The sequence below is a fragment of the Hydra viridissima genome, unplaced genomic scaffold (assembly GCF_058129835.1).
Source record: "Hydra viridissima isolate aposymbiotic clone 2 unplaced genomic scaffold, HvirCarnegie_v1 scaffold_1, whole genome shotgun sequence".
In the NCBI taxonomy this organism is placed as follows: Eukaryota; Metazoa; Cnidaria; class Hydrozoa; order Anthoathecata; family Hydridae; genus Hydra; species Hydra viridissima.
The window spans coordinates 27,379,700-27,397,281 of NW_028324300.1; the positions used below are offsets into that span (position 1 = coordinate 27,379,700).

The following is a 17,582-nucleotide window of genomic DNA, read 5'->3' on the forward strand; positions in this document are numbered from 1 at the left end:
TTAAATGTCGTTGGTCATTCAAAAGCAATACTTTCTAAAACTTCATGCAAATATTCTATATAATAGAGTTAATTCATACATTTTTATAGCTTTAAATAATTTCTTGGGTAACTCAAGGTCAAATTAAGTTGTTAGTAATGTTTTTTCCAGATGTCAAGTCATTACAAAAAGAAGCTTAAAACCAGAAAATACAAAAACTATACAGAGGACAATCTAGCTAAATGTCTTGAAGATGTAAAATCTAAAAAGCTGACACAAGAGCAAGCTGCTACAAAATATGGTCTTAGTCGAAGAACGATTTGTTACAAATTGAAAGGAGAGCATAACTTAAAACCTGGAAAACCGTATTATTTTTCCAAATTAGAGGAGACTGCCTTTGTCAAATGTACCATTCAATTAAGTCAATTTGGATTTCCTATTGGTAAAGAAGACTTACGTCATATTATGTACAATTATATCCATAGTTCTGGTGGAAAAGTAAAAGAATATAAAATCTTTCCTGGGCCTGATTTAATCAAGTCGTTTTTACAAAGACATCCAGAACTAACAAATAAATTTGTGCCAAACATAAAAAAATCACGAGCAAATGTTAATAAAGAAATTCTAAAAGAATATATTCAACATCTTACCAAAACCATACAGATGTTCCTCCAGGCAACATATTCAATTATGATGAAACAAATCTAACTGATGACCCTGGCTTAAAAAAGTGCTTGGTAAAAAGAGGCAGTAAATACCCCACAAATATAAGAAACACTTCTAAGACAAGTATTTCTATAATGATATCAGGTAATGCAGCAGGTGAAATTTTACCACCTTTTGTTGTTTATAAGGCTACTAATCTGTGGTCAACTTGGTGTGTAGGAGGTCCTAAAGGAGCCAGATACTTCAGTACTAAAAGTGGGTGGTTTGATGGAGTAGCTTTCGAAGAGTGGTTTTTTTTCTATAGTTTTACCTTCTTTGAAAAAGAAGTTAGGAGTTAAAGTTCTCTTAGGCGATAACCTATCCTCTCACATATCTCCAAAAGTTATTGAAGCCTGTGAAGAAAATGAAATAAAATTTGTTTGTCTACAACCAAATAGTACACATATAACTCAACCCCTAGATGTAGCTTTCTTTAAACCTTTGAAAACAGCTTGGCGTAAAATTATCTCAGAATATAAAGATTCACCTGTTGGCTGCACAAAGACATCTCTTGACAAACAACATTTCCCAGAACTTTTAAATAAGTCTGCTGTAGAGCCAAATCAGGCTAGTAATTTACAATCAGGTTTTAGAAAGTGCGGAGTCTATCCAGTGAATGTCAATGAACTTCTTACAAAATTTAGAGAAAGAGAATCTTATGATAAAGAAGTTCTAGAAGACAGCTTAAAGGTTTTCTTACAAGACAAATTTAAATCTTTGGAATCTGTAGGAACCATAGATATATAAAAGTGTTTTATATATCTATGGTAGGAACTAATAAACAAAAAAAGAAACTTTCTGTTCCTGCAGGCAAAAGTGTTAGCATTGAAGATCTAGAAAAATTTAACGAGGGTTGTGATTTTGCCTCAAAGAAAATTGCAAAGAGGAAAAAATAAGCAAAACTAGGAAACTTTTTAAAGTAACAGAATCAGGCTTTCAATAGGACTTTTGAACTGTGCTTTGTTAATTTAGATTTTTTATTTAAGAAAGGAAATCTTTAAATATTTTAGTTTATCTAAAAGTAATCTTTGATTATTTAAGTTTACCAAGATACAAATGAACTTTTTTGTGTTTTTAATAAGGTTGTGTTCAGTTTTTTTTTATCATAGCATGTTATATTCTTTATTAAGCATAATAATGCTAAAATTAATCTTTTGTTTTTTTTGTTAAACTACTCTTTGAATTATTTTTCCTTTAAAAAGTATAAAAAAGAGGTCACTTTGCACCTATTCCATACATGTCATAAAGCTAGACCCCTGGTTAATCTTGAAAAACTACTTCTTAATTTGTAAAAATAAATTTAACAATTAAAATAGAATTTAGATATCCTAAATAAATGATTTTCTAGTTTACATCAGTAAAATAAGAAGTTTAAAGCAGATTTTTATATTTGAAAAAAAAAAAATTTTTATAGATGAAAATTTTGTGCAAAGTTAGACACTTTTACGGTACTATATATGCTAAATATTATTATATAATATTACTACTTATGTTCATTCATTTTCTTAACATATCTATTTATTTATTTATTACTATCATATTTATCTTATATACTATCTATTTTTCTGCATTTTTTTAAAAGAGTAATAAAAATCAATTTTATATTTAAACTTGAACAAAAATTTTAGAAAATCTATAAACCATTCAATAAAAACTCAAGAGAAATTGCATATATATATATATATATATATATATATATATATATATATATATATATATATATATATATATATATATATATATATTTGGTTGTATATATATATATATATATATATATATATATATATATATATACAACCAAAAAGTCCCACATCATGTAATCTTAGCGCCACAGTACTACGACTATCATTAGTTTAGTTTTCATCCATTTGCTTGCGTGCTTCTTCGGCAGCTATTTTCTTGACACTCGCAGCTATTTGAGTTTAATCTATTTGCTTAGATGTTTTTCTTGGTGTTCCTCTTTTTCTTTGTGTTCCTCCTTTTCTTGGTCTTCCTCTACATAGACGATCTTTTTAGCCATACAAAACGGTATTTTAAATAAAATCCTTTATGGTTAATTTGGTATGATAATAGTAAAGCAAAATCACGAGATGAATTTCCTTACTTTGAATACTTTACTTCTCTCACGAATTTGGGTTTAAAGTATATTGAATCATGTTTATGCTTTCATGACCTTCTGTGAACTGTGAACATTCAATGCGTGATTATTCGTAAACAGAAACTTTTGGCACGCCAGTATATACTTTTTAAATACTTTTCATGAACTTACCGAATACATGAAACTTGACTTGTTTCTTCATTTGAATTCTTCAAGCTTGCAAAAAACTTCACAAAACATCTTTCTATTTGTTTTTATTTTCTATTTAGTTTTTATTTGCCAGTCCACAGATCATATGTGGACTGGCAGCTATGCAACTTTTTGTAACACATTTGTGTTTTTGAGTATTCAATTCTTCCACTTATAGGTTGTGGGGTTGTTTCCTTGGATTAAGGGACTATGATTTATTGATTCATCTAAGTGAGCAAACTCTTCTGTATGAGCAGCTCCCTCACCGTGTGCGATTTTAGTTAAGGTTTTAATCAACGTTTAATTCTAATTTATTCTGGGTAATTCTCCTTTTGAATAGTTTTTGAGAAGCTTGGGTATTAAAACTCTCCTTATCATTGTATTAATTAAATATACATACTCATACATATCAATTTAATATACCATAAAGTACATATATTTAACATAATAGTATGAAGAGTTCTACTATACAAATTTCTTTCGTAAGCTTTTTTAATATTAATATACTTGTGATATATTAACTCTTTAAAATTCTCTGGTGTGAACGCAAATGGTTTTTTTTTGTTAGCAGTTTTTTTCAATATATCCATCAATTCCCTCACCATTAAAATCCATCATTTGAATGGTTAACTTGTTAGTACATTCTAACACTTTATTTTGTATCAATGTATAACTCGAACTCTTCCAGCAACAACACATTTGTATTCATGAGTATTCAATTCTTCTGCTCATGCATAAACAACGGGTTGTGTGCTTGGATTTAGGTGTTGTGATTTATTAATTCACCTAAGTGAGTAAACTCATTCAACCCATCTATCACAAACAAAATAGAAAAATGTTCACAAACATTACACTCTTGAAAAATATCTTTGTAGAAAGCATTTAATAACTCATTTATGTTACTGAAATTTTGATATTTATTTAACTTTCTGCATTCAAGATAAAAAATAAGATCAGTTTTTTCCCATAAGGTACTACTGGCCCAGTCAAGTAAGCACTTTCTGAGCAAACAAGTTTTTCCAATTCCAGTAATACTAGATATCAAAAGTTTTAAGATAAAACTTTTTCAGTGCTTTACGCATTTCTGAAAGAACAAAAACAGAAAAAATAACTTAGAATGCTTACCTGGAAAGATTTTTATATAAACTGCTTTTATTTCACATTTTGTATGTTGCATTTACTGTATTCCTATTTCTATTTATTTATTCATCTTTTATTTTTATCATAGCCTTACACTACCCTTTTCTTTTAAGCAAAAATGATACAAGCAAAATTATGAAAGCCAATCAAAGATTTAAGCTTTAAAATAACCATATCAAATATATCAAATATCAATTATAAAACATTCTTTTATTAAAAACTTGGTTTTAATACTGCTGTTAATTACAGACAAAATTCTAAAAAAACGTGGTAATTTAACTCTTGTCGATAGTAATGGTCGTAATTATAGTAGTTGTTAATTATAGACAAAATCCTTTTACCTTTTAAGTGCTGGGTTTTTCAGGTCGAATACTACTATTATATTTTAGGAATTCTCAAAAAAACTTTGTTCTCGCTTTATTTTACATTTAAACGGTTGATCAAAATATTTTTCCAAAAATCAAAAGTGAAATTTTTAATACATAAATTTTAAGATCGCACACCTGAAAATGTCATGTAAAGACAAATTTTAAATTTGATTTTTTTCATATTTTATCAATTAGTTGTGCTCCTAAACAGTACAAGGTTATAAAATTGTGCTTTAAAAAAAATAATGCAGTATATTTTACTTTTGTCCATTTTCCTGGCACAAGAAAACATGTGTAATCCCAGGTTGAAAGTTGTGCAGCAATTCATTCAAGAAATCAGTAGAAAAAGACAATGATTTTTGTTCACATGAAAAGATTAACAAATTTAAATTGAAATTACAAAATTAGGAATAAAGTAGATTTAATAGGAGTAATTCTTGATAAATTAAAAAACAACTTTTGCAAAAATTCACTGTAAGGAAGTAATTGCAGTTTTAGGAGTGGGAACCACAAAATGAGAAAAAGGATAAGTTTAATACCTCCATAAAAATTCATGGAGTTTCACAAATCAAATTCTTCATCTTCATCTTCATCTTCATATTCATCTCCTTCATGTTCTTGATCTTCATCATCTTCATCGTCATCTTCTTCATATTCATCTAAGTCTTCTTCATATTCATCTGAGTCTTCTTCATCTTCAACTTCATTTTTATCTTCATCATCATCGCCATCTTCTTCATATTCATTTAAGTCTTCTTCATATTCATCTGAGTCTACTTCATCTTCAACTTCATTTTTATCTTCATCATCATCGCCATCTTCTTCATATTCATTTAAGTCTTCTTCATATTCATCTGAGTCTTCTTCATCTTCAACTTCATTTTCATTTTCATCATCATCGTCATCTTCTTCATATTCATCTAAGTCTTCTTCATATTCATCTGAGTCTTCTTCATCTTCAACTTCATTTTTATCTTCATCTTCAACTTTATTTTTATCTTTATCTTTATCTTCATCTTCATCATCATCATCATCATATTCAAATTCATCTTCATCTTCTTCTATAAATAACAATATTAATAACAAAAACAAGAATATTAACAACAACAATAATAATGAAGACAATATTAATAATTAAAACATTAAAATAGATAATATAAAGATTAATGGTGATAATAATAACAAGAAGAATAAGAATAAGAATAAGAAGAAGAAAAAGAAGAATATAAATAAAAATAATAGTAATAATAATATTATTATTACTATTATTATTATTATTATTAATATTATTATTTAAAAAGTCACAACCCAAATATATTTATATATGTGTATAAATATACATACACATATATCAGTTTGAATTTAGGGAATTCACAATAAGAAGCTCATGCTGTTCTTTGAAAAATAAGTTGATTATATTTTACTGGTTGATTGATAAAAACCAACCAAAACATTAGTTGAATATCTGATTTCAAGCTTTGTTTAAATTTAAAGTAATTGCTGGAATAATTCATTCCAGCACTTACGTTAAATTTAAACAAAGTGAAAACTGTAAAATTTCAACATTTGATTTAAGACTCCTTGCTTTTGTTAAGACTTTTATGAAAAAAAACTAACTTCATTTAAAAATAGAAGATTGTAAAATCTTCAGTCAACTTTCAATTCAAACTTCATGTTTTAATTAACTTATCCTACACTAATTTGCAATATCAATATCAATATAAGAAATATCAATAATTTTGTGATCAAAGAGATAAAAAATGTTTGAAAATATAAGTGACATAGAGAGTTTAGAAAAAAAAACAAAAGTTTAAACAAAAGTTTTCTTGTCTTAAAGTTTCTGTCTTTCTTTCTTTCCTTTTTTTTTTTTTTTTTTAGAATAACAAATTCTTATTGAATCATAATAATATTAAGTTATAAAAAACTTCAAAAAAGATTTTTGAATATCTAGTTACTTAATGCAATCTATGTCATAACATATAAGCACATATATACACATAGTTGCATACACAAACTTATAAAATAATTAACATGAAAAAGAAAGAATAATCTTCTTAAGATTATTGAAGAAACAAAGTATAAACTTAAAAAAAATTCAGATCATTTTATCCCAGATTGCTAGCATTTTCAAAAATCTGTTTTTAATAAAATTTTATGTATATGATACATTTATATGTATGGTACTGAATATTGACAGTTCTCTATTATTGGTGTGCCATGCTAGACAAGAATAAAATGAGAATAAAAAACTAGGAAAGAATAATTTCAGAATAGAATGTTTTATGATAGAAATAAAGAAACCTTACTAGAAAAGAATTTTTACAAAAGAATATTTCTTGGCAGAAATTTTGAAAAGAAACTTGAAATACTTTCTAAGAAAGAATATTTTTTAATAAACGTAAACAACTTGCTTGGAAAGAATTTTATTTAATAAATCTAAAAAACTTGCTACGACAGAATTTTATTTCATTAATCCAAAAAAACTTGCTAGGACAGAATTACCATTTATAATAAAAGTGAATCACTGATGAATGATTCAGAAATTTCAGATAATCTTTATTATTTCACAAAGATTTTGTTAGAATTAGATTATACTTATAATCTATAATGACGATTAAATGTTTCTTCAAATCAAAAAATTTACACCATTCAAAAATATATTGATATTAGCTTATTATAAAGCAATAAGGTTGTAAAGGTTAAGGTTGAACTGAAATATTTAAGACCAGAATCTTAGGGTTAGGGTTTTGGGTTTAGGCTTAGGGTTAGGTTTAGTTTCTTTTCTAAAATTTCTTTGCTAGTACGTTTTTTTCAATTTTCTCTGCTAGAAAGAAAATGACTTTTACTTGTGCGATTTCTATCCTAAAAAAGTCTTTGCTAGCAAGTTTTTCATTTTTCTTTGCCAGAAAGGATATATGTATTTCTTTCTTCTTTTCTATCCTTCAATTATTCTATCCTAAAAAGTAATCATGTTTTTTTCTATCATAGCAAGAATTTTCATGTTTCTTTCCTAGAAAGGCTTTCCTGAATTCTTGTCTAGAACCGGCCACCCTATTATTTAACAATACATTTGATCATTTTATAAGTAAAATTTGTTGTTAAGAAAAAAACTATCAATATTTGTTAATAGTAAAAGATTTTGAAACATGAAAACTAAGATAAATGTCTTTATATAAGTTTTTTTTAATAAAATAAAACATTTAAGCATTTTTCATGCCTTTAAGATTCAAAGAACTTGCTGGTGAGGTATCAGTGTCAGTAACATTGTGTAGTACATTATTACTTTCTTGGGTGTCAAGAATCATTTGTTCATCCTCTGTTTTAACTGGAGTGTTACTCATTGAACTTAGTGTGTCAAAAAAATAAAATAATTTAATTTTACCAAAACAACTTTGTACATACAAATTTATTTTGGTAAAATTATATTAGAAGACAATGAAAATATTTTAATTTTTAAATTTTGAAATGAAAAATTTAAATCAAACAATTGTTGAAAATACAAGAACAACAAAAGGCATGGATAAATAATAAGCAAGTGTTGAACCAAGCCATTATCATCTTTATATCATCTTTAATCACCCTTCTCATTAACCAATAAAATCAGTCTCTTTGAAAATGAATCAATAAATGTTTTGTCAAACAGTTGTTTTAACTGAAGTATTACCCATTAAACCTGTCAAAAGCATGTTCTAAACTTTAAAATTTTTTATGTACAATCATAGTATTCTATATAAAAAATCTGAAAGTTTAGTAAGCTTAAGTCTTGTCTTTGGACCAGGATACTAATAGTTCTGTTTTAAATAAATTTTACTCTCAAGAGAGAGATCTATCACCAGCTAAATTGAGTTTAAAATGTTGCTTTGTCTCTTTACATTAACCAAATCATTAACAAAAGTCATTAACAAAAATTAATTTGATTAAAATTTATGTTAATTTAATGAAATAAAGGGTTTTAATTAATATTTGACACTGAGATTGAAAATAAAATTTTTTTTAGCAATATTTAAAAAAAAATAAACCAGCCAAATTTTTTTTAAAAAAGTATGCATCTCACTACAGTATTTTCATTCATTCGAACTTTTTGTAGTTAATCAAATAATTTTCAAATAACTGCACTTTTCCACCTAATCATTTTAGTGCTCACTTCTAAGCAATAAACAACAATATGTAAGCAAAAAGTAAAAAGAGAAATAGGCATCTTTATTTAAGAAATAAGTTTAAATAAATGTCAGCTTAATTTTGAGCTTGAAAAAAAAATTTTTCTCTGTTCAATTGTTTATGTGTTATATAAGTTATTTCAGTTAAAAGCTATTTTTAAAATTACTGATTCACATCTTAATTTTGTTTTATTTTTTATTTTGATTAGGACAAATTTTTTAATTTTAGTTTTCTTAAAGATTTTTTTTTAAAAAAAAACAAGTATTTGTTTAGCATAAATGAATTTAAAAATCCTTTCATTGATATCAGCATTAATGTTGTTGTTAAGAATATCTCCTCCACTAGCCCTTTCTACAAATTAACTTAACAACTCATCTCTTTGACTTTGTGAAACAACTTGTGATGGCTGTTGATGAATAGCTCTTAGTTTAGTTATTTTTGCACAAATATTTAATAAGTAAGTGTTTCCTTTATTGAATATAACTTCTTGATTCAGCATCACTATAAAGCAAACAGCCAATAACAAAGCTGCTACAAAATATTAAAAATTTCCCATACTTTACCATAATTCACCCTATTCTTTGAGTGCTTCCTAAAAAGAAAAATATACCCATTCAGAGTGGATGGATTTCTCTGTTAAGGGTGCTCCTTTTATTTAGGTTTTACCTAGGAGTCCATGTTTTACAATTTCTTGAATTTTCTACAATGGACTGTAAAAGTATCCAGATTTTCAGTATCCAAATTTTCATATAAAACACTAACTGAAGGGTTGACTTTTTATTTAATTGATAAGTTTAATAATTGTTTAAAGATAATCCCATTTAAAGATCTTCCCTAATTTAACAAACAGAAAATTGGATAATGTCCCTTGAAACAGTTCACCAGAAAAAGAAAAAACAAGTTGGTGACTTTTTATTAAAATTTAACAAATTTTTATAAAAAACACTAACTGAAGGGTTGTTTAGTATAAGGTTGTTCTAATTAGAATAACAGCTAGAACTACCATTAAACAATATGTTAAAAGTTCGACTATAATTAAACTTTACATTATGCTTCATTTGCTTTTAGTGCCCCAGCATTTTAGGGTAGATACTGAAGCTGGAACATCTATTTAAAGTTAAACAACGAGGTCCATTTAGTACTGATCTTCCCTAAACATAAGATTTTTTTGATATCTAGCTTACTAAGATACACAATTGAATAGTTTGATTGCATAAAAACAAAATTATGAAGTAAAATCTCCCCTAAAACTTTTTTTTTTTAAATGAGAAAGCAAACCAAACAAAAAAATTCTGAATAATGCAAAGACCCATTTTTTAACAATAATAGGATTTTATAAAAGTAAAAATGAAAGTCTTTAACACTTTTAACATTTACAAAGTATTTTAAATTTTATTAACATTTGTAATACTATTAAGTAGAAAAGTTTATAATTTGATGAGTTTATGACCTATTACTATGCAGAGCAACATCCCACTGATCCAAGATGCAAAACAAGTAAGGTAAAAATTTTCTTTTTCTATTTAATTTTTTCCAACCTATTTTACACTGTATTATTCTAATTTTAAATAATGTGTATAACTAGTTAAGGAGCTAATTAAATAGTTTTAAAGTAAGAGCACAACAAACATCTTAAAATTTAACACTTTTACTCACTTAGATTGGTTTCCAGAAAATCATTGGGATATAACCAATGAGAAAAAAAAAAACTCAATTTAGCTATGGAAGGAAGATTTCCTATTTCAGTAGGTAGGATTGTAAAATCAAGCCAATATTGATAAAGTTCATAAAATTGCCAAAATGTCAAAAAATAAAATCCTATAAATCATACATAAGCAGGTAACCTATCTTTTATTAAGCTTATATAAGCATCTATTTAAAGCACTTTTTAAAACAAAAAATGTTCAGCATATTTGGTTTCTGCTTGATTTAATTTGCTTTTAAATTTTTAAACAAGATTTTAAACTGCTTATTGCTGGAGTTTAAGATTGCCTGACTGTTAAAAAAAGAAAGTTTTATTAATACAAGCTTTTAGATAATTTTCCCAAAATGTGTTGCTCCTAATACACTACCATTCAGAAAAAAGTTTGTTAAATTCCCTTAATTTTAGTAATGTGCAGGTAAGAGACCTTTGTGAGCATGTTGCATTTTTACCCCTTTCAGAATATTTCTCCAGTAATTCATTCGAAACTCTCATTGAAGTCTAAATTAAGTTCTTGTATCAAGTATAACATATTTTTAAATATATTTAAAAACAGTTTAAGATAAAATTTGCATAAAAGATTATCTTTTTTATTAAAAAGAAAAAGATCACTCACTTTGTTTGATTTCTTTTTCCATTGATTTTGACTTGTTAAAAAAGTCAGAAACCAAAATTTCATACCTGAATGTAATAATGTAAAATGATTTGAAAGAAATCTTTAACAACAATCCCTCTAAAGTCATAAAATAACTTTTAAAAAAAAATTACATTAAAATTTACAATTAAGACTATTTTATTACCATAATCTACACAAAATTTTTAACAAAACTTTACATACATTTTCTTAGTCAATGACTGAAAAAATATGTAAAACATTAAGCACTTGATAAATAGGCAGTGTAGCAGAGCCTTAAGCATTTGATAAATAGGAGAGTGCAGAATGGTTATATGTTTAAAATACAAGAATAAAAACAAAATTATTTAAACATAACCAAATTGTTAAATGAACCTTCAACTTCATTGAAATTTTATTAAGATTTATAAAAGGCTGCAAAAAAACTTTTTCTTTCGTTTGTTAATGAAGAGTTCTTGATAGTTACTTTGTCTTTCATATCAAAAGTTTTTAACCTTTCAAAAAAATTAAAATACTTTATAAACACCCATAAAACTTAAACTACTATAAATTAATAGAAAGTTGTTACGAGGAATTAAAAAAAAAAAAAGCAAAAATTAAATGCATAAAAAATGAACTCTAAATTCTTTGATTTCTTTATGAGTTGTTAATTTGAAAAGCTAAGGGTTTTTTATTGTGAAAAATAGTGAATTTATGGCATACATTTGAACTTATTTAGGTAAGATTCAAACAAAAATAATTAAATTAATTTTCAAATGGAACCCAAAATACAATAAATGTTTAAGATTTTTCTTCAGTAAACACTTTTAGGATATCACAACTAGTGGTGTTTATTATGCAGTTTTAATCTAATTATCAATCAGTAGCATTTCCAGCGTATTAAAATACTCTTATATTTTCCTAACAGCTGGTTCAACATCAAGAAACTTTAAAAATAAAATTAGACAAATCTTGAAATAATGTTAGAAAATGAATTTCAATACGTTTTTGTATCCAAAATTAAAGCTAACTCTTTCCAAAAACACATCAAGATAACAGCATTGAAGATCATCATTTTTTAGAGGTGAACTTTTAAAATTTTTGCGACTATGTGAATTTTTTGAATAGTGCTTTAGATTCCATCAAGCTCATTTAATTCAACAGCACCTTCATTAAGAGTTAATTCTTCCCAAATGACAGAAGTTTGAATATTAGTTTTATGATCATCATGATCAAATTCTTCAGTGTCTTCTTCTACAGTTACTTCAGAAGTATTTATCTACAACTTGATCATTTGCTTTCTGCAAATGAATTCCATGACAAAAAAAGGTTGATGAATTAATTGAGAATCTTCTGATATTTTTCTTTACAATAGTTCCATCTGCAACCATTACAAAAATATGATTACTAAGATTTAATTCAAAATTTTTGAGCTCTTTTTTATTCAACTTCAGACCATCTTCTGTCTTAATTCATTACATACTTTCTGTAAAATTTCTAACATATCTGCATATGCTTTACAGAAAATTGTAAATACTTACATAAACCTAACAAAACACTTACATTATGTTTCTTTCCACATTAATTTTGAAACACTTTTTTTGAACATATTTAGCAAAATTCTTTTTGACTCCACGACCTTTAAAATCTTTGCATTCATTATTTATATCAAAACTGTAGTCTGTAAGTCTGCATAGTTGTTTTTCATTATTAGTGATTTTAACTTGGATCTTTTGAACAAGGTCTTCTGACCAATTATCTAACACTTCTTCAATGGTTCCACCCTTTTGAAAAACTACATTCTCTGAAGGTAAAACAAAAACTATCAAATACGAGTTACATCTTGCACAAAGGTCTGCAATCACATGTCTGAGATAATATTCCTCTGGTTTCACTAAGGCAATAACAACTTCTGATTCTGCTCCGCACATTGCTCTGCTGTCAGTTACAAGCACATTTTGTTTACTTTCTTTAATCTTATTGGTCACGGAGATTTTTACTTGCATTGTTGGGGTATATTTCTGTAAATGTGGCGAATAAACTACTGCTTGATAATTTTCAATAATATCTATTGCATATGCAACCAATTTAATTTCATCCATGTTGTTGCATATGACAGTAGTGCCCCTAACTTTGTCAAAACAAATCTTCTCCAATACAACTGAAAAAACCTTTGCTGAGCTTTCTTCTGTCCAGATTAGAGAAGGAAGAAATATTACTTTAGGTTTTTCGCCTCTAACTGAATGTCCACAAACCCCAGGTTTAAAAACAAATTGAGTTTCAATATAATTATTTGATCCAACAAGCTCTTGATGGTTTGATAGTTTTTGATGAAGTGATACTATCTTTGCTCCTTGATCTAAATCATAATCATGATAACTTTTTACAGTTGTAGCATCATCATTCTGTTCATCACTAGATGGATGTTCGCGTTGTGTCGTATTTTGTGCAGCATCAAAATTACTGTTCTCTGTTTTAACTGTTTTGGTTATTTGTTCATAACTAACTGTTTTTTGTTGATTCAAAACAGAAGTATACTGAGTTTCCATAATACTTTGTGAGCCATTATCTAATTCATGACATGATTTTATCTTTGACTTTTGAAACAAAACAGTATTTGACTTCCTAATAGTGTCTTGAGCAGAATCAATTAATGATTGAATACATTTTGTAACTCTCATTGACTTTTCAAGAGCTATTTTCTTCATTCCTATTTTATCTTCATGAAAACAATTACTTTCTATTACCTGTTTTTCACCATTTACACTTAAATGTCGTTTCTTCTCAATACTTTGAGGTATAAAGACTACTAAAGAATCTTTTAAAGATGAGGAAAACAACTTTTTTAACTTGTTTGCATCTTCTTCTCTGACATATTCTCCGGGAAGTTCATCAAGTATAAAATGTATTTCACCACTGCCTTTTTCACTATAATATTCCAGTAATTTAGGGAGAGAAATATCTTTGTTATCATCCAGTTTTTCTTTTTTACACATCCTTTGCCATAACTCTAATAAGTTTTCACACACAATTTCAACATTGCTATTTGTGCCTTTTTTTAAACTATCAGTGAACTCTTTCATCACACATTGAAGTAAAGAAAAATGATCACAGCAAATGTAATACAAAGTGGACTTTTTGTGTGATTTTACATAAAAGCTTTTCAAAATCTCTCTCCCAACAATAGACTTTCCAGAGCCAAATCCACCAGTGATAATTTTTTTAAGTTCCTTGTCATTTATTGCATTCATTTGTTCAGGGTTAAGAATCAATGATTTAATCTGTTCTAAAGTATCTGAGTTGAGTGTGGGCAAGTTTATATCACGTTTAGCAATAATCAACATGGTTAATCCTATAACTTGCTTAAAAAGTGCTTCATTACTTGACTGGGAGTTTTTGTTTAAACAGTACTTATAAAACTCTTTGCGCCACCAACTGTTTAAAGCCTCGCATGTTTTAAGTTCATCTTGGCATATAAATAAAACATTGTATAAATCAAACTTGGATGAATATTGGAAAGTTAATTCTTTTTCTAAATCTTTTCTTTCCACTGAACAACAAGCTACTACTCCTAATAAAGTTAAGGCTTTTTCTTCAATAACAGGTTTGTTGATACTTGCAAAGTATTTGACATCAGCTGAACAGTTTTTACGCTCTTGTTTGATGCAATCTGATGAAGAAGCAACACGAACAATAAAAATCACACTTATTTTTGAGTAAAATATTACAACTCTATTGGCTGAACATTGCTCAATATCTTCTTGAGGCTTAAAATTTAACAAGGTCGCATGGTGATATAGGTCATAATCAAATAATATAGCACGAGTTCCTTCTGTAAGCTTTTCTTTAAACAGTTCAGTAAACAACTGCAAAATGCAATGCTTGAATTTCTCTGTCAAATCTTTCATTTCTTCATTAATCATCAAGGGAGGAAAACAAATTACTTGGTTGAGATCAAGAAAATTCCTTTCAAAATATTCTTCCGCAAACTCTTGAATGGGTTTTTCTTTTGATAATCTACATTGGGAACTTGTTTTATCTCTCCAATCCAAACACTTTGGCATAGGAGGGTTTTGATTAATCCAAGGGAACTCATTGCTGAAACACGGATCAGGTATTATGATGCTCAATTGATTACATGAAATCATTTCATAGTTGCATATGTCTTAAAAACAACAAAGTAAAAAAACTTTAAAATTGTAGAAGAAATAAATAAATAATTTAAAAACTGCTTCTAACAAATAAGTTTTTTAAATTTAATGTTTTAAGATTCACATTAGGAAGTTAAAGTTGTACCAGTAATCAAAACCATAAAACAATCTGTTCGCTGCTTTTTTCCTTTTGAGTCTTCAAATGAAAATTTAAAATCAACTTCACCATCAAATTTAATGTTTTCAACTTTGACAAACAAGACTTTCTTTTCCTTTTTGGTGATATAACAATAATTTGATTCATGGCAACCATTATTGATAACTTTCCATTTGGGTTTGGCTTCTTTAGGTTTGAACTCCACTTTTATGAGTTCCTCATTGTCTGTCTGTAAATCCAACTTGAATACACAACCACCTGGAAATTTTCCTTCAATTTCTAAACAAAACAAACTTTTAATTTTGTTTTGGAAGAACATCTTTAGATCGAGATTTTTTATTAAGGTTTCAATAATATTGGGATTGGAATAACCAAAGCAACTTAAAGTTTTGTAGATGTTGCTGAGTTTAGGGCTAAGTTAATTAGCTTAAACAAACGTCAAAATATCAGCCCCATCAAAATTATTAGGAACTTTTGGAACTACCAATTATCCTCTTAGAATTCTACAGCGTGGTGGTTATTTCACAACACTTAGTACTTTGAACTGAGCATGCTAGATGGTTTGAACCATTATTCATTTAAATTTTGTATGTTTAGATCTTAGTGTAACCTAAAAGCTGGTGAAGAAAAAGGTATCTTTCAGTTTCTCTTGTCTATCTGTAAATATACATTGAGGCTTGGTTAAAGGCTCCTTGTCTAACTACTGCACATATCAGTGATCTTAGTTAGTTATACTGATTATATTGATACAGTAAATAAACCATTAGACAGGATACAGGTACAGCATTAAACTGTCATCTGTTGGTTTAGCTTACTTACAGACACTACCCATCAATTGAAAGTATAAATTTACAAACCTTAAGTCTATTAAGTCTTACTATTAGTTATTGCACATCTATGTTAAAAATACATTGTTCTTTTGTGTAGTTATTGTACAACATATGTGCAAGATAAAACTACTAATGGAAGCTTCTCTGTTATAAATAATGGTACTTTTATCAAATAGTGTGTATAAAAGTATAGTAATCAGTGGTCATGTTAAACTAGAAACTTTGTATTTCTATACAAATATTTGCCATAGCATGTGTAAACCAGTCAAAGATTATAGATTATAGAATCTGTATGTATGTGTATGTATGTATATATATATATATATATATATATATATATATATATATATATATATATATATATATATATATATATATATATATATATATATATACACATATACATATATATATATGTATATATATATATATATATATATATATATATATATATATATATATATATATATATATATATATAGATTCGCTTTTCTAATTTATGAAACTTAATCAAAATAGTTTCTAAAAAAATGTTTGGGGCTAAAATGTAGGAAACGTAGTCAATATAGATTCTAAAAAATCTGGTGCTGGTTACATTAACATTTTGGGTGAAAATCTCAATAACAGTGTTGATTAAACCAGTTCTGGTTGTAGATGTTTGAAAAAAGATAATGACTGTAATGCCCCATCAAGCACCTGTGATTAACACTTGATAGTGAAATACCATAAAAACAGCTCCTAAAAACCTGAGTACATTCCAGGAATGAGACACACCACAAAAAAGATCTAATTTAAAAACATTGCAAAACTTGCCTAAGGTATGCAAAAACATCATAAAAGAGGAAATACAAATTATCAAAAAACACAATTTTTACATGAGAGGATAACCTGTCTCCAATGATTTATTTTATAAATATAAATAATAAATGATATATCTAATAAATAAATGTATAAAAAACAACCAAAACACTTAAACATTTAAAACTTTGTTTAAAGAATAACTTCAACTTCTATTATAAAAAGCAAAAAAAAAAAAGAAAACAACATTTTTTGAATCCTTTTACTGTAATTGTAAAATTAAGAGAAACAGGATTTAAAAAAAAAAAAATTATTATTTAAAAAATGTTTAAAAAAAGTTTGTACTTGAGAACTTTTCCATCACATTTATTAAATCTGTTCTATTTATCTTGTGTATTGCATTAGCTAAAGCATTTAATGTAGGACGCTTTTGCTGCCTTATCCACAAGTGTAGCATTCTATATGCTTTCTCTTCCAAATCATTGTAGTCAGCATCAACTGCATCAAGGGCATTATCATTAACTGATAAAAAACGTCCTAAGTCAAACCAGTCTTTCCCAACCTTCTTTTTTAACTGTAAAAACAATTCTGTATTGTGGAGAACTTCGTCTAAAAAAGTAATCATAATAAAAGCAACATAAACAGCAATACACACACATTATTTTGAGTCAACTAATCATACTATTCATTGAAA

At 27.0% G+C, this 17,582-nt stretch overlaps 1 protein-coding gene and 1 pseudogene across 5 annotated transcripts in view; one reads left to right on the plus strand and one right to left on the minus strand.

Moving 5' to 3' along the window:
• LOC149894243 (uncharacterized) lies at nucleotides 1-1,580 on the plus strand (annotated as a pseudogene).
• Nucleotides 1,581-2,663: 1,083 nt separating this feature from the next.
• LOC149894244 (uncharacterized) overlaps nucleotides 2,664-17,582 on the minus strand; it is a 41,858-nt gene continuing 26,939 nt past the window's right edge. For 4 of the 5 annotated variants that reach the window (XM_090076159.1, XM_090076157.1, XM_090076158.1 and 1 more), the window contains 6 exons: nucleotides 17,234-17,497; nucleotides 15,249-15,539; nucleotides 12,516-15,117; nucleotides 10,956-11,020; nucleotides 5,019-5,540; nucleotides 2,664-4,055 (listed from right to left, as the gene is read on the minus strand). In XM_090076159.1, coding sequence (XP_089932285.1) covers nucleotides 5,041-5,540; nucleotides 10,956-11,020; nucleotides 12,516-15,117; nucleotides 15,249-15,539; nucleotides 17,234-17,497 — 3,722 coding nt within the window. In that variant the 3' untranslated portion in view covers nucleotides 2,664-4,055; nucleotides 5,019-5,040. Of the gene's footprint in view, nucleotides 4,056-5,018; nucleotides 5,541-7,364; nucleotides 9,230-10,955; nucleotides 11,021-12,515; nucleotides 15,118-15,248; nucleotides 15,540-17,233; nucleotides 17,498-17,582 lie in introns of those variants that run through there. The other variant, XM_090076160.1, reaches the window with a different exon arrangement.